The sequence below is a fragment of the Zea mays genome, chromosome 1, assembly GCF_902167145.1.
Source record: "Zea mays cultivar B73 chromosome 1, Zm-B73-REFERENCE-NAM-5.0, whole genome shotgun sequence".
Lineage (NCBI taxonomy): Eukaryota > Viridiplantae > Streptophyta > Magnoliopsida > Poales > Poaceae > Zea > Zea mays.
Window position 1 is genome coordinate 32,371,009 of NC_050096.1, and position 17,188 is coordinate 32,388,196.

The following is a 17,188-nucleotide window of genomic DNA, read 5'->3' on the forward strand; positions in this document are numbered from 1 at the left end:
CATTCAAATCCCCAGTCGGCGCTGCAGCCACCAAGGTCGACGCGTCCCTCGGCGTGCTCGGCGGGGCTTCGATTCTCCCGACGCGGCAGCAGCTGTTCCCCATGGGCGGCGACCTCGACGACGCGCACGACTGGCTCGTCGCCCTCAACAACGACCTGCTCGAGCGGTTCGGCGCCTCCACGGACGAGTTCAAGGCCCTACGGCAGAAGGAGGAGACTTCCTGGCGGAGGGCGGCGCCGCAGGCTGGGGACGGGTTCCAAGTGGATTGCGAGCGTGCGGCTGGTGGCGAACGCGTGCAGGTCTGCGTCGAGGGACGGCGATGCATGGACGGTTTCGGGGCGCAATGGCTTCGGGCTGGTGGGCAGGATCGGAGAGTGGGAATTTTGTGTGAGATCGAATGGCTTAGATCAGAGAAGGATAGAACAGGCGGCTGAGATCGTCCAACGGCAGAACGCAAGGAGGCAGGCTACCCTTGCGTTCTTAATAAGTAGTATAGATTATAAAGCACCAGTTTTTCTCGTTTCCACCATTGTATCTTTTGCAAAAAAACCACTATACTATTTTTAATCTAACCGACGGTGGAAACATCAACTTCAACGACCACGTCCATCAATTTCTACTACTATGTATAAATAAGGTGACATTGTGTATAACTAGGGTTTAAATCTTGGTTGGTGGCTCTACAATCACACTCATATAACCAACAAAAACACATATTTTTATGTTTTATTAAAACAAAGGCATATGACAGATAGTAGTCATATGGCTAGTATCCATATATTTCTGTGATCCGTACCTAAATGGTAGGATTATTTTGCAATCTGTTACCTATTCAGAACTTGTTTTGTTACATCTGGATCGAGAGAGATTGAATGAGATCGCTTCATATATCTCTGATCCATAGCCAAATATGAGTATTTTCCAATCCATAACCCATTATATATTTATATGTCATTAACCCATGCTCTTGTCTTCAACCATGAAACGGTTCTCTTTCCCGTTCCAACTCCCATCCAAACGCCACCATACAGTGCTCCGTTCAGCGCCTACCTTTTCTTCTGCCCGTCCACCGTGCGCGAGGCGCTCTCTCGTGTAGCTACTAGACGACCGCCACCGCCGTCTGGTCTTCGTCGGGTCCTTCGCCGATCAACACCCACCATGTATGTGCATCCGTTCTCTCCCCTTCCTGCTGTGCGAAACTGACCACCGAACCCTAAGTTTGTCTATTTGTATTCGGATCTGATCTAATTAGAAGTTTATATGTATACCTAATAAATTCGATTTTTCCTGTTCTTTTTGCAAAAAGTTATCGGGTGTACATGTGTACACCCATGTCCTACACTGGGTCCGCCCCCGAGCCTTCTGATCCTAACAGGAAACCTGGTTCGTTTTTGCAAACTATTTTTTTTGTATTTTTTCCAGACTCCCTGTTTATGACAGTTCTGGGTTTTGCCTGATAGCTTTTGCTCTGTGTCTGATTTCATAGCAAAAAAGCAGACTCGACAATGGGCTGCGTGGACACACCAAGAGGAGGAGATTTTTTTCAATGCGCTGCGGCAAGTAGGAAAAGTAAGAGGCAGTAAATTCTGGATGCAATGCTCTTCTTCTATTTGTAATCTAATTAGCAAATAATAATCGATTGATGGATAATCCCATATTGTTTTCCCAGAACTTTGACAAGATTACACACCGTGTTCAGAGTAAAAACAAGGATCAGGTATTTATTTCTCAACCAAGATGTTTGGATGAACAAATACACATTAGGTCGTGAGCCTGTGAATTTTAGTTGTGTATGAGTTATCCAAAGGAGTTTATGTTTCTATTGTGATTAGAGTTTATATTTTATATTACTATTAAGATGTTTAATCTTTTCTTGCAACGTTAGCCTACCTTATTAAAGTTTAATTCTGTTGTATATCAATCTAATATAAAATGATTTAATGCTTTATGTGCCATACAGGTCAGGCATTACTATTATCGTCTTGTTCGGCGCATGAAGAAGCTACTGGGTCCTAGGTTCTCACTTGATGCAAAAAACTCCAAGGATACCATTGCTGCTATGCTTCGCTGGTAATTGAATATATTTTATCTCTGTAAATTGCCTGAGAAAATATAGTTCATTGTTGATTTTATTCATGAACCATAGGACCAGAAACTAGTTGATAGGATTGCGGATCCTACCAAGAATGTGGCGTAGGCTGTAGGGAATAGGGGTGAGGCGCAGGTGACCGACGACGATCACGGCGCTGGGGCGCTGTGGCTGGGCTCGGGTGAAGGAGAGCAAGAGAACAGAGGGTGCTACAACACCCACACTACAGTACCGCGCTGCTACAGTACCCGCACTGCTGTTGGATTAGGGCTGCAAGCGCGAGGAGGAAGAAGGGGGTGATGGCTAGGGCTCCCAGCTCCCCGAGGGAAGCCGGCAACAAATAAGTTGCTTCTGCTTGATTCCAAATAGAGGTGTACAAAGTTGTTTTATAGTCCCTCCTCTCATATTATCTTATCTAACTAACTCCTATCTAATAGTTTCCTAACTTATCCTATCTAATAGTTCTAAGAGCTATCTCCTTATCTAATGATAACTTGGCCCTTAAGCCTCCTGATTCTGATCCTAACATCTCTTATAGCTGATGTCGGTCATAACATCTCTCCCCGCCTGTGTAAACAGCTCGTCCTCGAGTTGGAAGTCGAGGTAGAGGTCTCGAAAATTCATCCACCCAAATCAGTCCCTGCCACAACGTCGTGGTCATGAGGACGTGTTGCAACTAAGACGTTGGCCAAGATGTTTTCGTTAATGAAGTCGTCCGATTCCAAGTAGAAAAGGCGTTCACAGACGTGGCCGTGGATGTATGGTTCGTCGCAGTTGTAGCAGAGTCCTTGACGGCGCCACTCTTGCTGTTCGGCAGGGGAAAGACAATGGAACTGGCGAGCAGCCCCCCTGATTTCTGTCGGGACTGGCGCGCCGCCTAGGTGCTGGGGGGGGTGCTGCAGCGGTGCGTCCAGCGGGGCTCGGGTTGGCGCAGGCTGGTCTTGGCACGACGGGGGTTTGGCGCCCGCGCTGTCAGGGCCGGTGGCGATGCAGCTGCAAGGGTCTCAAAGGCCTGGGCTAAGTACATGGTCGACTGGAGGTCTCACGGCTCGTGAAGCTCGACGTCGATGTGAATGTGGTCTGGAGCCTGCCCACGAACAACTTGGCCTTCTGGGGGTGCCGAGAGGTTGCGGGAGTGGCACTACACTGCGTTAAGTGGTCAGCGTAGTCCTGCACCATGGAGGTGAACGGAAGGTGCGCCATCTCAGAGAGGCGTGTACCCCGCATGGTTGGCCCAAAGCGGAGGGAGCACAACTCACGAAAGCGCTCCCATGAGGGCATACCCTCATCCTGCTCAAGGGCATAGTACCATGTTTGGGCTGTGCCTGTGAGGTGGTAGGAGGCCAGCCATGTGCGATCCAAGGCCATTGTTCGCTGTCCTTGGAAGAATGGCTCGCACTGATTGAGCCAGTGGAGGGGATCTGTAGCGCTGTCGTAGGTGGGGAACTCCAGCTTGTAGAAGCGTGGTGGGGCGAGCCCGAGGTTTGGATCCGGAGCGACGCTGTGGGTATGCGTGGCCGGAATGCCGTGGTCACCGGACGACCCATCGTACACCAGGGTGTCGTCCACCCCACCATAGAATACCCTGTTGGTGCTAGGGTTGGGTGGCGTGGATGGGGCTAGGAGCGCCGCCATCGTGAATTGGGGGGCGTGTGTCGGGGCGAGGGCATATGATGGGATGGGCGAGGACGATGGCTGCATGGATAGGAGGTGGATGGGGACAAGGGGTGTTAGGTGGGCGAATCGAGCCTGGAAGGGGGAGCGGGGCCGATGAAGGTGGCGTCGACAATGCATGCAGCGACGACGGAAGGGTGGTATGGGACGTGTGCTCTGCCGGTGGAAAATTGGTGGGGAGGAAAGCGGTGTTGACCGCCACGGAACGACCGAGATCGGCAACCGCCTGGGCTACGACTTCCAGGTTGAGGGTCGGCGCCATCACCGGTGACGCGAGGGCAGGGGCGCAGAGGACACCGGAGACAAGGTGGTGGTGGGTGGAGGGCCTGACATCACCGCTACCAGATTGATAGGATTGCGGATCCTACCGGGAATGTGGCGTAGGGAATAGGGGAGGCGCAGGGGACCAACGATGATCACGACGCTGGGCCTAGGCTCGGCTCGGCTGAAGGAGAGCAAGAGAACAGAGGTGCTACAGTACCCGCGCTGCTGTTGGATTAGGGCTGCAAGCATGAGGAGGAAGGAGGTGGTGGCTAGGGCTCCCAGCTCCCTAAGGGAAGCCGACAACAAATAAGTTGCTTCTGCTTGATTCCAAATAGAGGTGTACAAAGTTGTTTTATAGTCCCTCCTTTCATCTTATCTAACTAACTCCTATCTAATAGTTTCTTATCCTATCCTATCTATAACTCCTATCTAATAGCTTCTAAGAGCTATCTCCTTATCTAATGATAACTTGGCCCTTAAGCCTCCTGATCCTGATCCTGATCCCGACGTCTCTTATAGCTGACGCCAGTCATATAACACTAGTGGTTACTTTGTAATGTTTTCTGAGTTATCTCTTCGGCATATGATGTTTATAGGAATTTGGACATCTTGTCTTTCAGTCTTTCTATTATAGATCATGATGGTAGATTGTATCTGAAGGCTGTGACTACCACTCAATATAGTTCCGTTATGTAGTGGATATCTTGTCATATTTATTGATCTGTTGTGGACCTTTCTATTGATTTTGACGTGCTTGGCTTACTGCCTCACTCTTATGTTACATACTCAATCTAAATTCAATTTCTTGTTGTTTAGCTTCATATAATCGTGCAATGCTTCTGCATTATTTCCTTTGGATTAAGCCACCATCCATTATAACCGTGCTTTCAATTTATTTTAAAAAATCCATTCCAAATTGTACATGAGGTTTCATCTCATATGGCCTCCCTTCTTAGAGAACTATTTTCTTAATAATTCTTAAAAACGGGCAACTTAGCTTTTGTAGAAAGCGAATAAATAATGACAACTTCGTTTAAGGATGTGCTTGCTCGACTGCTGGCAGTTCAATATTAGTTGGTTTTGATGTAGGTGGTCTCTGCTTGAGAAATTTAGCTGCACTGCATCAAAGTTGCATCTCAAACCTCGGAGGTTCAAAACATTTGTAGAAGCACTGGTGAGTTGCTTTGTCCCCATGTTCCTTTTCTCGTTATAAAACGTCGACAGTTTATTTCTTCTTTCTCATGCTATGTGTCTCCTTTTGTTTGCTAGGGGAAACAACTGCTAAAGGACAGAAATAAGTCCAGGAGAAAGCGTTCACGAGTGGATATGTGCCTACCTTCTCCATCTCCAATTATCAGCAAAGCTCCTGGGAATGAGAATCCTCCTGTAAAGTTCCTGTCAGTAGATGCTCAGAATGGTAGCAGAGTAGCATCTCCTAAAGGGTCAATTTTCAAGCAGGTTGCAGAACCGATTTCTAACAAGCCAGGGACAACTAAAGGGGAACTCTCTGCCACAAGAACCGTGAAACAAAAAAGGAAGGCAGGTGGGCACATATTCTCTTTCCCTTTGTTATGACCTAGCCTTGCCTATCTTTTGTCAAAATCTGTGTGGTTAGAGTTTTGGTGAAATTGTTTTTGATTAATTATCATGTAGAGGACCCTCTCTAGTGGTGAATCTTTGTTGCATTAATGTGGATAGCTGGTGAGCTATGTTTTAGGTGGCGCTGTTGCATCTGCTGCATATAAGAAATGGGAGAGAGCAGCCATGGCTGGTGTTTCTTTAGTTGCTGATGCAGCTGAGGAGCTCGAGCGCAACACGATTAACCCAGGCATTTTTTGTAATGTTGATGCAAGAACACTGACTTCATTATCAGAAAGACTTTCTAGCATTGATGGTATGGCTTCTAGCAACTGGATTTTAGTTTTTGTATTTGTGGAACTTTGTTCAACACAGTCGTTGAAGTTAACAGTAGCAAATACAGGTCTATTATCCTGATGTTTTTATTCTGCACTTGCAGGCATTAGCACAAATCATATGAAGGAAGCAGATTCACAGGCACCTGTGAAGCTGAAGCTACAGTTATTTCCAATAAATGAAGCTACTCGGAAGGCATTGGAGAAGGTAAAGCATGGTTTCTTGCTACTAGCAAGCTGCATATGAATCACAATTTTCCTCAGTCGCTGTATTTTTAACTTGTCAGTTATTACTGGTGAATTATTGACCAAGCACTCGGGTTCTTGTTGTTGAATTCATGCATGTTATAGATGAATGATGATGAATAGATTACTTGATTAGTGTCCCTTTGCATTTTGCTCAAACTTTTCTTTGTATCTGGTTTGGGTCTGAGTTGTTTTGTTCTGTTCTCCAATCTTTGAGCAATTTGAACATTACATGGTGCTTTTTCTCCTCTTATCAGGATGACCATAATCCTCATCTAGAGCTCACATTAAGCTCTAGAAAGAAAATATCATCTGTGCTAGAACATCTAAACCGAAAATGGGGTAACTCAAACATCGCATCTGGAGAGCTTATTCTTTTTCCATATTGTGCTAATCAAGAGGATTTGGCTACATATCAGAGGTGGACAACAAGAGATACTGTTGCAGTAGCTGATGTGTTTCTTTCTGTGAATAGCCCGTCTGTTTTCCGTTTAAGGTATATAATTTCTCTAATTGATAGGAAGTCACAACCTTTTTTTTTCGTGAACGCACAGGAGAGCTGCACATCATTAAATTAAGAGAAGAAAACAGTCCAAAATGGACCAAAGTACAATGCTAAAATAGGCAAAACACAAGACCACCAAATCCTGCTACGCACAGAACTGCAGCCTCCTTCTGCGCATGAAAACAGCAGCACGCAAAAGAAGAACAACAGCAAAAGTGCCAGCAGGCCACACACCCACACAACTGCTCCTCACTAAGCACCCAATAGAACCCTTGATCTGAAAATTGCAGCACCAGGACCCAAAGCCTCAAGATGTCTAGCACCGGCAAGCCTCCAGCATTCAAATTCATCCAAAAAACTGATTTTATTCCATGAATGGAAGGTCTGACACCATCAAAAACCACCTTATTACGATGAAGCCATAAACACCAAGCCCCCAAGATGATGATACTGTTAAAGCCTTTTCTTTTGGATTTGTGCACTTGCTTACACACCTCCCACCAGTCAGCAAAAGCAGACTCATTAGAGGCAGGGGAAAGATTAGCCAGTCCCAATGAAGAAAGAATGTAGTATCAAAATTGCCGCGCAAAAATGCAAGTGCGAAGGAAGTCACAACCTAACGAGTCACTTCTAGCGCATAATGCTTGCTAATTGTTGTCAACATTTTGTTGTTCAGGTATGGTTGGGTTTCCCTTGTTGAGCTTGGAGCAGGAGTAAGTGAAATATCTTTAACCCATTTTGAGGATTGCATGATACCAGAAGTCATCCAAGTCAAATCGCCATCAGGAGATAAGGCTTGTGTTCAAAGTGATGGTACTTTCCTCAGTAACTGCATTCATGATCAATATCCTTGTAGTTCGATGTTATTGCATATTGTTAGATGTTGTATTGTGTGCATAATGATGTATTGTGTGATTGTCCCTGTATTGAGCCTAGGCCCACTTACCGCTATTATTAATACATCACCCGACACTGATTTAGGGTTAGAGTTTCAATTTCTATCATGATATCTAGCTAGGTTAGTGTTCCTTCTTCCCCACCCCAACCCCAACCACCACTGTAGCAGTGCCACCGGCGTCGCTCCCGCGCCGACCGCCTTCTCTCCCCTCCCTCCATCTCGTTGCGCGGCTCGGTGCGGCCCCACGTAGCTCCTCCTGCGACTCCTTCCCTCGGCTCGGCTCCGCCTCGCGCCTGCAACCTTTTGAGCTCTGCCTTCTCCAACACCGTCGCCTCCTTTTTCGGTGCGGGCTTCCTCGGCTCAATGGGCGCGCCCATTGCGCCGCCGCGCGGGCGTGCTGGCAGGCCGCCGCCTCGCGGGCGTGTCTTCGTCTTCTTCGCCGCGGGCGACGCATTGCTCGAGCTCGAGGCCTCCGTCGGCGCCTTTCCCCCGGGAACCTGCTGCGCCATGGACGACAACGACTTTCCTCCGTGCCGCGCGGTGCTGTGGACCCGCGCTCCCTGGCCGATGTCGTCGTCGCCTCCCTAGCCGATGCAGCCGCTGCCTCTCTAGCCGATGCAGCCGCTGCCGCAGTTCTCCGGAAGCCGCAACTGTCAGCCGCCACCACCATCTCTGCTCACGATGGCGTGGCGCCCCGCACCCAGCATCTCCACGTGCGGCGGCCTCACTCCCTCTCCAGCGGAGGTGATCTTCACCGAGCTCGCCGCCCCTCCCTCACCGACCCAGGTGGCGCGGTCGCCTCCTCCCTCGGAGACGCAGCCGTCCTCCCCAGCGGCTCCACCACCAGTGGCGCATCCTTCGACACCAGCGGCGCGGCTTGGCTGCCTCCTTCCCCAGCGCTGCGCCGGTCCTGCCCAGCAGCTCCACCGACGCCCCCTCAGTGTTTCCCTCATTGTCACGGCCATTCTCGGCACCGGTGCCCTCGCTGTCGCGCGTCCCAGCCGACATCGCGTCCGTTCTCGGCCCGCACCTCCTCTTGGTCGTGTCGCCCCGCCCCGTTGTCGACACTCTCCATGGTCGGTGTTCCCTCCCTCATGGCCCGCCTCCCATGCAGTGCCTCGTCTGTGCCTCCCTGCGTGCCCGCGCTCTCCTTCCCCAGTATCGCCACCCGTGTCGCCTTGGCTCCCTTCCCCGCCACGTCGACCCCCTACGCCGCCGCGCCGAACCCTACCTCCACCGTGGTTTATGTGCCTCCCTATCGTTTGCGCTTCTCACTTCACACCGGACATCTTCCCCGGGGCACTTTTGTGGCCTTGAATCGGGTCATGAACCCTGTTCTCCGTGATTGCGTCGAGCTCCACCCTTAGGCGGGTCGCCACGCTACTGGGTCATTTGTGTTCCCTAGCGTCACGATTGTCTCCATGATGATCGAGATCTTACCTTCTTCCCCACCCATGATTGTCGTCAGCATGCTCACCACTACCGGCCCTAGCACCCCTTCCTGTGGTTCTATGGGGGTGCCCCCGATGTCTCTCTCATCTTTCCCCATATCATCGCCACCACCACCTCCCACTAATTGGGTTGCTGACTCCGACGTCTCTTTCCACACCATTCGTGACCCCAGAGCGGTCTCTTTACCTCATCCTCCCAGCCCCATCTTCCCTTTCTTCTTCACTATTGGTAATGGACCGACTATGCCTGTCACCTCAGTAGGTGACATGATCCTTCTTGGCCCTTTGTACCTCAACAACATCCTTGTTGCCCTCAACATCTTCCAGAACCTTCTCTCGGCGTCATCTTCTTCGGCGCTCTTCCCCGAGCCGTCCTCTGTCCATAGTGCGCTCGCCGACCCCAACTGGAGTGTGCTACGCAGGAGTACGTGGCCTTACAGGCGAACCACATCTGAGATCTGGTGCCACGACTCTCTGGCACCAATGTGGTCACCGGAAATGGATCTTCAAGCATAAGTTGAAGGCAGATGGCTCTTTGGATCAAAACAGGGCTCGCTGGGTCTTGTGGAGCTTCACCCAGTGTCTCGGGGTGGAGTATGACTGTAACACCCTGTCCATTCCCGGACTGACGGTACTTACTCCTGACAGCTCTCTAGGATCATATATTGTCCCCACAGACCAACACGATTCTTTTGTGCGCACTTTGTCCTCACTCATGCGCACCCGAGAAAACTACCTGACATGGTTTTTAAAGCGGTAAGGCGCTCCAAGGCGTTGGACCACCGCCTAGACGCCTAGGCGGCGCCTAGGCGACGCCTAGGCGAGGTAGGCGGGCAAGGCGCCTAGGCGTCAGACCACCGCCCGGACGCCTAGGCGTCGCCTAGGCGACGCCTTAAAAACAGTGCTACCTGGTCGGTCACCCATCCCAAATTGCTCCAAGCCAAACACACTTAACTTGAAGGTTGTTTCGAGATAGGCTTACGAAAAAGAAGATGCACCTTGTTGATATGAGTACTCTATTAAGTCTTAGGCCAGGATATCACCATCCCCTGGGGCTAGGATATCATAATCCACTCCCTTAGAAGACTGATGTCCTCGTCGGTCAACCCCAATCCATTAACCTTCCCTCTTAGGCACATCTGTGTATCTAGTGTCGTCATATGCCATGCCATGTGACCACTCCGGGCCCACATGCGCCATGCGCCATATACTCGAACCCCTAACTCACACATGCCCGTGAAACTCGCGAGGGTCGGCTCTGATACCACTTGTAACACCCCGTCCATTCCCGGACCGGTGGTACTTACTCCTGACAGCTCTCTAGGATCATATATTGTCTCCACAGACCAACACGAGTCTTTTGTGCGCACTTTGTCCTCACTCATGCGCACCCGAGAAAACTTCCTGGCCGGTCACCCATCCCAAATTGCTCTAAGCCAAGCACGCTTAACTTGAAGGTTGTTTCGATATAGGCCCGAAAAAGAAGATGCACCTTGTTGATGAGTACTCTATTAATTCTATTAAGCCTTGGGCCAGGATATCACCATCCCCTAGGGCCAGAATATCACAATGACGAGACCTTCAACCCCGTGGTGAAGCCTGGTACCATCCAAACTGTTCTGACTCTGGCTCTCTCACGGGCCTAGCCAATGCATCAGCTCGATGTCAAGAATGCCTTCCTCCATGGCACTCCGATGGAAACGGTGTATTGCACTCATTCGGTCGGCTTTATGGACTAGGCGCACCCCGACATGGTCTGCAAGCTCGATCGGTCCCTCTATAGCCTCAAGCAGCCGTCCCGAGCTTGGTACAATCGCTTTTCTCTCACAGGGCTTCGTGTAGGCCATGGCGGACACCTCCCTATTCGTCTTCCGTCGCGGCCTGGACATGGCGTACCTCCTCCTCTACGTCGACGACATCGTCCTCACGACCTCCTCCCACGACCTCCTGCGGCGCATCATTTCCTCCCTCCAGCAGGAGTTCGCGATGAAAGACCTGGGTGAGCTGCACCACTTCTCGGGGATCACCGTGGAGCGTCGGTCCCAGGGCCTGTTTCTGCACCAGCGCCAGTACACCGTCGACATCCTCGAGCACGCTGGCATGGCTGACTGTAAGCCCTGCATGACTCCAATATACACTTAAGGCAAGGCCTCCTCCTCCGATGGTTCCCGGTGGTTGATCCCACTAGCTACCATAGTCTTGCCGGGGCGCTGCAGTACCTCGTCTTCACACGGCTTGACATCGCCTACGCCGTCCAGCATGTGTGCCTCCATATGCATGCCCAGCGGGAGCCTCATCTCACTGCTATGAAGCGGATCCTGTGGTACCTCTAGGGCTCTACCGACTTTGGCCTCCTTCGCCACTTCTCGACCATCGAACTTGTCATCTACACTGACTCCGGGTGGGCTGGTTGTCCCGAGTCTCGACGCGCTGGTCCACTTCTGGCTATGTCGTGTTCCTTGCGACAACCTTGTCTCTTGGTACTCGAAGCGGTAGCCTGTCGTCTCCCGCTCTAGTGCCGAGGCCGAGTACCGCGTTGTGGCTAACGGCGTGGCTGAGGCGGACTGGCTTCGTTAGCTGCTCCAGGAACTTCACAGTCCGCAGACGAGGAGCACACTGGTCTACTGCGACAACATCAGCGCCGTCTATCTCTCCACCAGCCCCATCCAGCATCAGCGCACGAAGCTTGTTGAGCTCGACCTCCACTTCGTGTGTGAGTGTGTCGCCGTCGGAGATGTGCGTTTTCTTCATGCCCCGACTACGTCTCAGTTCGCCGACATCTTCATCAAGGGCCTCCCTACATCGGTGTTTGAAGAGTTTCGGTCCAGTATCAACATTTACCGTGGCTAGAGTTTCGACTGTGTGTGTGTGTGGGGGGGGGGGGTGTTAGATGTATTGTGTGTGTACTAGTGTATTGTGTGTGATTGTCTCTATATTAGCCTAGGCCCACTTACCACTATTATTAATATATCACCTAACCTTGGTTTAGGGTTAGGGTTTCAATTTCTATCGCATATGACACCATCTAGTACAGGCAAGAACTCGGAGCTTCCAGATGAGCCAGCTAATGTGCCCCCCTCTCAGTTTGGCAGCCAAAAGCAAGCTCATGTTCCTATAACTCAAGCTTTTGAGGTTATATTTTCTGTCTCTTGCAGCTTTGTGAAAACTAAATGTTTCTATGGCCGATCTTCCCTTCTCTTATTATAACTTAGTATGCATTTATACATCAGGATGATCAGGGAATGAATTGTGTGGCAATATCTGCAGTAGAGTGGGCAGATACCCTTACAAATATCAGTTTTGGGCACTTACTGACAGAAGCATCTAAAGGCACTCATTTGGACTGCGGAGGAACTAGTGTAAAAAATCCTTTGTTTTTTGAGAATCCATGCAGCTATGACTCGTTTGATGCTGCTGTTGCCCTTCATGCTTCTCGTTATCAAGCATCAGAGCAGTCAGCCCATGCTCCCCATTCAACCATATGGGGAGCAGAAGAGACATGTGATGAGTTCATCTTTAATTTGTCAGCCTCCAGGAAGCAAGAAGGTTCAAACACTCTTAGCAGCTCTCCTGATACTAACAATGGAGTTCATCCCTCAAATTCTGAAGGATTTAAAGGTTTTCTTGAGGTCTGCTGACATCTTTTGGATTCTCCTAGAAGCAAAATAAGTTTATATGTTTGAGGTTTTTTTTACCTTGTTTATTTATGTGTTATCTCATGTATTAGGACTTGGCTGGAGAGGCTGATGCTGATAATCATTATAATAATGATGATGCCAAAGACGAGGAGTTTTATGCCAAATCACCACCTCGAAATGATGAAACTAATGAGTTGAAGGATCAATCTTTAGCTGACATATATTGGGTACTTGAAGAAATCATAATGTTCTTTTGTACTAGCATTATCTTAGCTGAGCTTACCCTTTTTTTATTAATTGGCAGCCTGATTCACTCGGACCACTGGACTTGGACATACCGTCTGTGAGATACGAAGCCGATGACATACTTATAGGGGACAGTCAAAATAGTTGGAACCGTCTAATGGCAAATAGCCTCGACGCATTTCGAAACCTGTCATTCTTCTCAGATAAAAATGACTCTATTCCATCGATCATGTAGAACTGGGGATGTTAGGGCTTCCACGATTTGTTTTGGTAAGGAAGGAACCTCCAATCTGCCATTCCCGGAAGAGGGAGCTTTATATTGCCCAAGTGAGCTGTTTGCTGCTGATACGGGTATCCAACAGATGCGGATTTGATGCATATGAGAGGGGCTCGTGCTGTTGTAAGATAACATAACGGATGTGCTAACCTGTACTCCATGTAAATGTGTTGCCCTTGTACATAAAGCACATACAAGCACTTGGGTACAGGTAAAGCTTCCTGGGGCCGAGTATAAGATAAGTTTGCCTAATGACCATCAAATGATTGTGCACTTCATTCTTCCGGTTTACATCTAATATGTCCACGTGGGTTATCTCAAGGCAATCAGATCGGAGAATTGTGACAATGGAGGACTTCTGTTGAGTAGTTTAGTTACTTTGACACGAAGGATTTCTGTAAGATTCAGTTTTTTTTTACGAGAGCCTTTAGAACATAGGATTGCAAAGGGAAGGATCCAATGTAATCCTTTCTTAGAATATAGGGTTGCAAAGGGTCCAATGCTCTTTCCTATGCCTCACGGAAAGAAATCCTACGTCGAGAGTAAGCACCCTCGCATGCAGGAGGCTTATGTATACCGAGACTTTCGTGTTCTATCATGCACGGTTTTTAGGTGAGATCAATCGATACATACTCTTTACATTCTAGATTGTGCTTCATTTTAGATCTTTTAGACATGTAACTGTTGTTATACATCTCTAGATAAAAGTAAAAAAAAACTTATAGTTCAAATTGAGTAAGTAGCATCTTGTTTTCGGAGTGTCTAGTTTTTATCAAGTATGAAAGTATCTAGGTCACTAATTAGGTCTCGATGGTTAATAACAACACTAGATTATTATAACTAACACTAGTTAGATGTCCATGCTAATGCTATGATAAATCTAAATGTTTATACCTTTTAAGTTTGGAGCTTGGCCAAATGTTTGTGACCATATATTGCAACAGAAGCACACACTTTGCCTTGAACAAAGTCTGGAACCTAAACAAGAGTATCCATCTAGCATTTCGAATATAACAGTGACGACGAATGACGTGAGTGCCCTGACGACGAACAAACGTGAGTGCAATGGTGATGGGAACCCTCATGGATAACAGTGTCAGGTTGTAGAGGAGCGTGAGCTCGAGCACACCACCACTCGATGCCACAAGTTAATCGTCCTATTGTGGGACTGCCATTGCCACGAGCTCCATATATAAAATGGGTTGTTCAGATCATAATAACTAGAACAATGGTGTGCCAAGTCTTTTGCTGCTACGCTCAAAGATTCAAACAATATTGACAAAGCATATATCCTTATTTAATTGCATCATTCTTGATAGACCCACACATGAATAGAAGAGCAGGGAAAAAATATATCAAGCAAGCATATTAAGGATATAGTATTTTTTAGACAAAATACATAATAAGTTTTGTGTAGCAGTTCTAGGCATGCCAAATACAATGGTAATGCATTGAAAGTCTAGGCATGCCTATGGAAATCCAGCAAACAGTACCCATTCTTCACATGTTTGTTGAATACATGTTGTGCCTTCTAATGCGGCTACGATGGTCCCATTGGGGCAAGGTATCACTGATAACTTGTAATCCAAACAGGGGGGGGGGGGAATTCAGCAAACGCAACATATGCATACTTTGGCCATCAGTCCAAAGCACAAGGGTTAAATCGTTCCAGGCTCGAGAGAGTTGACTTACAAATTTTGAAAACAACAAACAGTGGTACCATACTGCTACATTAGCATCTCTTATTCTACCTATCGCCCATGGACAACTCAATTTTGTGGGACACACAAGGCAATTACATGACATATAAGATAATCCAGTTCATGTAAATATCTTCACATGTTTGTGTGAATCACGTACTTAACACAATCAGAAGCACATACTTGGGGTTGGTGCATGAGAACCCCTAGCGATTGAGTCTGCTATCTTTGTTGCAAGAGGGTCCCATGCCTTGCCTTCAGTGTTGCTCCAATGCCAATTCTTGTTTGGATAAATAGTAGTATTTGTTAAAGAATCGTCAGTACCCTTTGTCACTTGATTCCTTGAAACCGCACTCAGCCCTTGACCCAACTATCTGGCCAACAATGGAAGCTGCAATGGAGAATGTCACCGAGTCTTGGCCTTCTGGACATCACAACAGACTTGAAGTTTTAGAACTATGAAGGCACAATTGAAGCTTTAGAACTCTGTACTCACAATTGCAAATTGTTTTGAGTAGTCTAAGAAGGAAAGTTGCCTGACAGCTGGTTGTAAGAAAAATCTCTACAAAAAAGATAAAAGGGAAATGTTGTAGATAAAAGCCTCCTTGCTTTTATTGCATAAATAAAATTGGACCTCGATGACATACAAATTTTAAAGATGAGTTCCAATGTAGAGTTTAGCAGGCTTCCTAAAAGACAATTGTTACCAAGAAATATGGTAGGAAAAAATTCCTAGCATTAGCAACATGAACAATGACTATCTTCAAAATAAAGAAATATTAAAGGCGGTAAAAACTAGACAACAAGTCAAGCTGTTCCTAGTTTTGCAGATCATCCCCTATAGCTATGTGTACAAACATTATATTCACATTGTACATATCACATCTCTGTTTTAAAAAAATCACTCTGTAAGAGAACCTAGTTTGAGCTTTTATTCTTCACATCATTTTCAAAAATTATTAATGCCAATTTTCAAGAATTATTTATGCTACCAAATCTAGTTCCATTCCAATCCCCTTCTTCCCCAGCAGCAGCCTCCGACCGCAGCCATGGCCGAGCCACAGCCGCGCACCTCCACCTCCGACCCTCGTTCCCACGACCACCATCTTGACCTCAAGTACCGACTGCCCCCCGTGGTGCTCTTTGACCCGCTCGCTGCCTCCGGGTACTCCTTCCTTGCATCCACACGACGCTCTCGGTCGCCACGCTTGTGTCATCTTCTTCCTCCTCGCGCTTTTCATGTACGACGAGGACACTCGCACCATCATCGAGCTCTCCATCGATGACTACATCTACCCAAACACCAACCTCTACAACGTCTCCGGCCTGCCACCCCTTCCAAATCTCGCCCAAGATCTGTGCCGCCTCAAGTGCCTCAAGCACAAGACCGGCGAGGTGTTCACCGCGCTTCTCACTACAACCTCATGCGACAGTGACACCAAGGAGGATGAGCAGGCCTCAATGGTCATGTCGCTTTGAGGGTGTGGAGTGCGAGCTATAGGCGAAGGGAGAGTGTAGTAATGAAGGATGATCTAATGACCACCAGTCATTAGATGTGAGCGAGTAAGGTAAATGCGGTTGGCATGGAAAACCGCAGGCCAAACACTCGGGAGCAAAGAGACAGGTGGCATGATAAAAACAGCAGGATGGGAGCGCAAATGTCTTGCCAAGCATGTCCTATGTGAAAGTCGCCTAGAGGGGGGGGGGGGTGAATAGGCGAAACCTGAAATTTATAAACTTAAACTTGCACTAGGGTCGGGGTTAGCGTTAGAATTAAATCGTAGTTCAAAAGATGGTTCTCCTTGCTTGGAGTTGCTCAATCAATGCGGATGTTGTTTGGGAGCAAACTCAAATCAATATGAGCAAGGGAACCTATTGAGAGAGAAAAACAAATCAAGTGAAAATCAACAAGTGAACACGATGATTTGTTTTACCGAGGTTCGGTTCCAAAGAACCTGGTCCCCGTTGAGGAGGCCACAAAGTCCAGGTCTATTCCAACCCTTTCCCTCTCTCAAACAGTCACTTAGACCGAGTGAGCCTTTTCCTTAATCACACGGGTCACTAAGACCCCGCAAGGACCACCACACACTTGGTGTATCTTGCTTAGCTTTACAAAGAGCTTGAGAAATAGAATGAGAAAGGAAGAAAGCAATCCAAGCGACAAGAGCAACAAAAGAACACAAGTGATCCTCTCACAAGCCCTAAAACACTAGCGTTGATTTTGGGACTTTGAGTGGATTGATTGCTTTGATTGTGTCTTGGAGTGTAGCACTTTGCTCTTGCAATG

The 17,188-nt window shown here is 48.1% G+C and overlaps 1 protein-coding gene across 7 annotated transcripts; it reads left to right on the top strand.

Moving 5' to 3' along the window:
• Positions 1–800: 800 nt before the first annotated feature.
• On the top strand, positions 801–13,847 carry LOC100192634 (TSL-kinase interacting protein 1). Of its 7 annotated transcripts, none has more exons than XM_008655091.3 (16): positions 801–1,160; positions 1,307–1,383; positions 1,487–1,569; positions 1,670–1,717; positions 1,961–2,070; positions 5,117–5,201; positions 5,297–5,413; positions 5,486–5,570; positions 5,745–5,921; positions 6,045–6,148; positions 6,444–6,682; positions 7,368–7,504; positions 12,030–12,172; positions 12,271–12,669; positions 12,768–12,905; positions 12,983–13,847. In XM_008655091.3, the coding sequence occupies exons 1-16, from the start codon at positions 949–951 to the stop codon at positions 13,157–13,159; spliced, it is 2,331 nt and encodes a 776-aa protein (XP_008653313.3). In that variant the 5' UTR covers positions 801–948; the 3' UTR covers positions 13,160–13,847. The 7 variants fall into 7 exon arrangements, with proteins under 7 accessions (XP_008653313.3, XP_020393068.2, XP_035814794.1 ...); XM_020537479.2 differs by having other exon boundaries at positions 12,075–12,172; XM_035958901.1 differs by having other exon boundaries at positions 7,368–7,498; positions 12,075–12,172.
• The last annotated feature ends 3,341 nt before the right edge of the window (positions 13,848–17,188 follow it).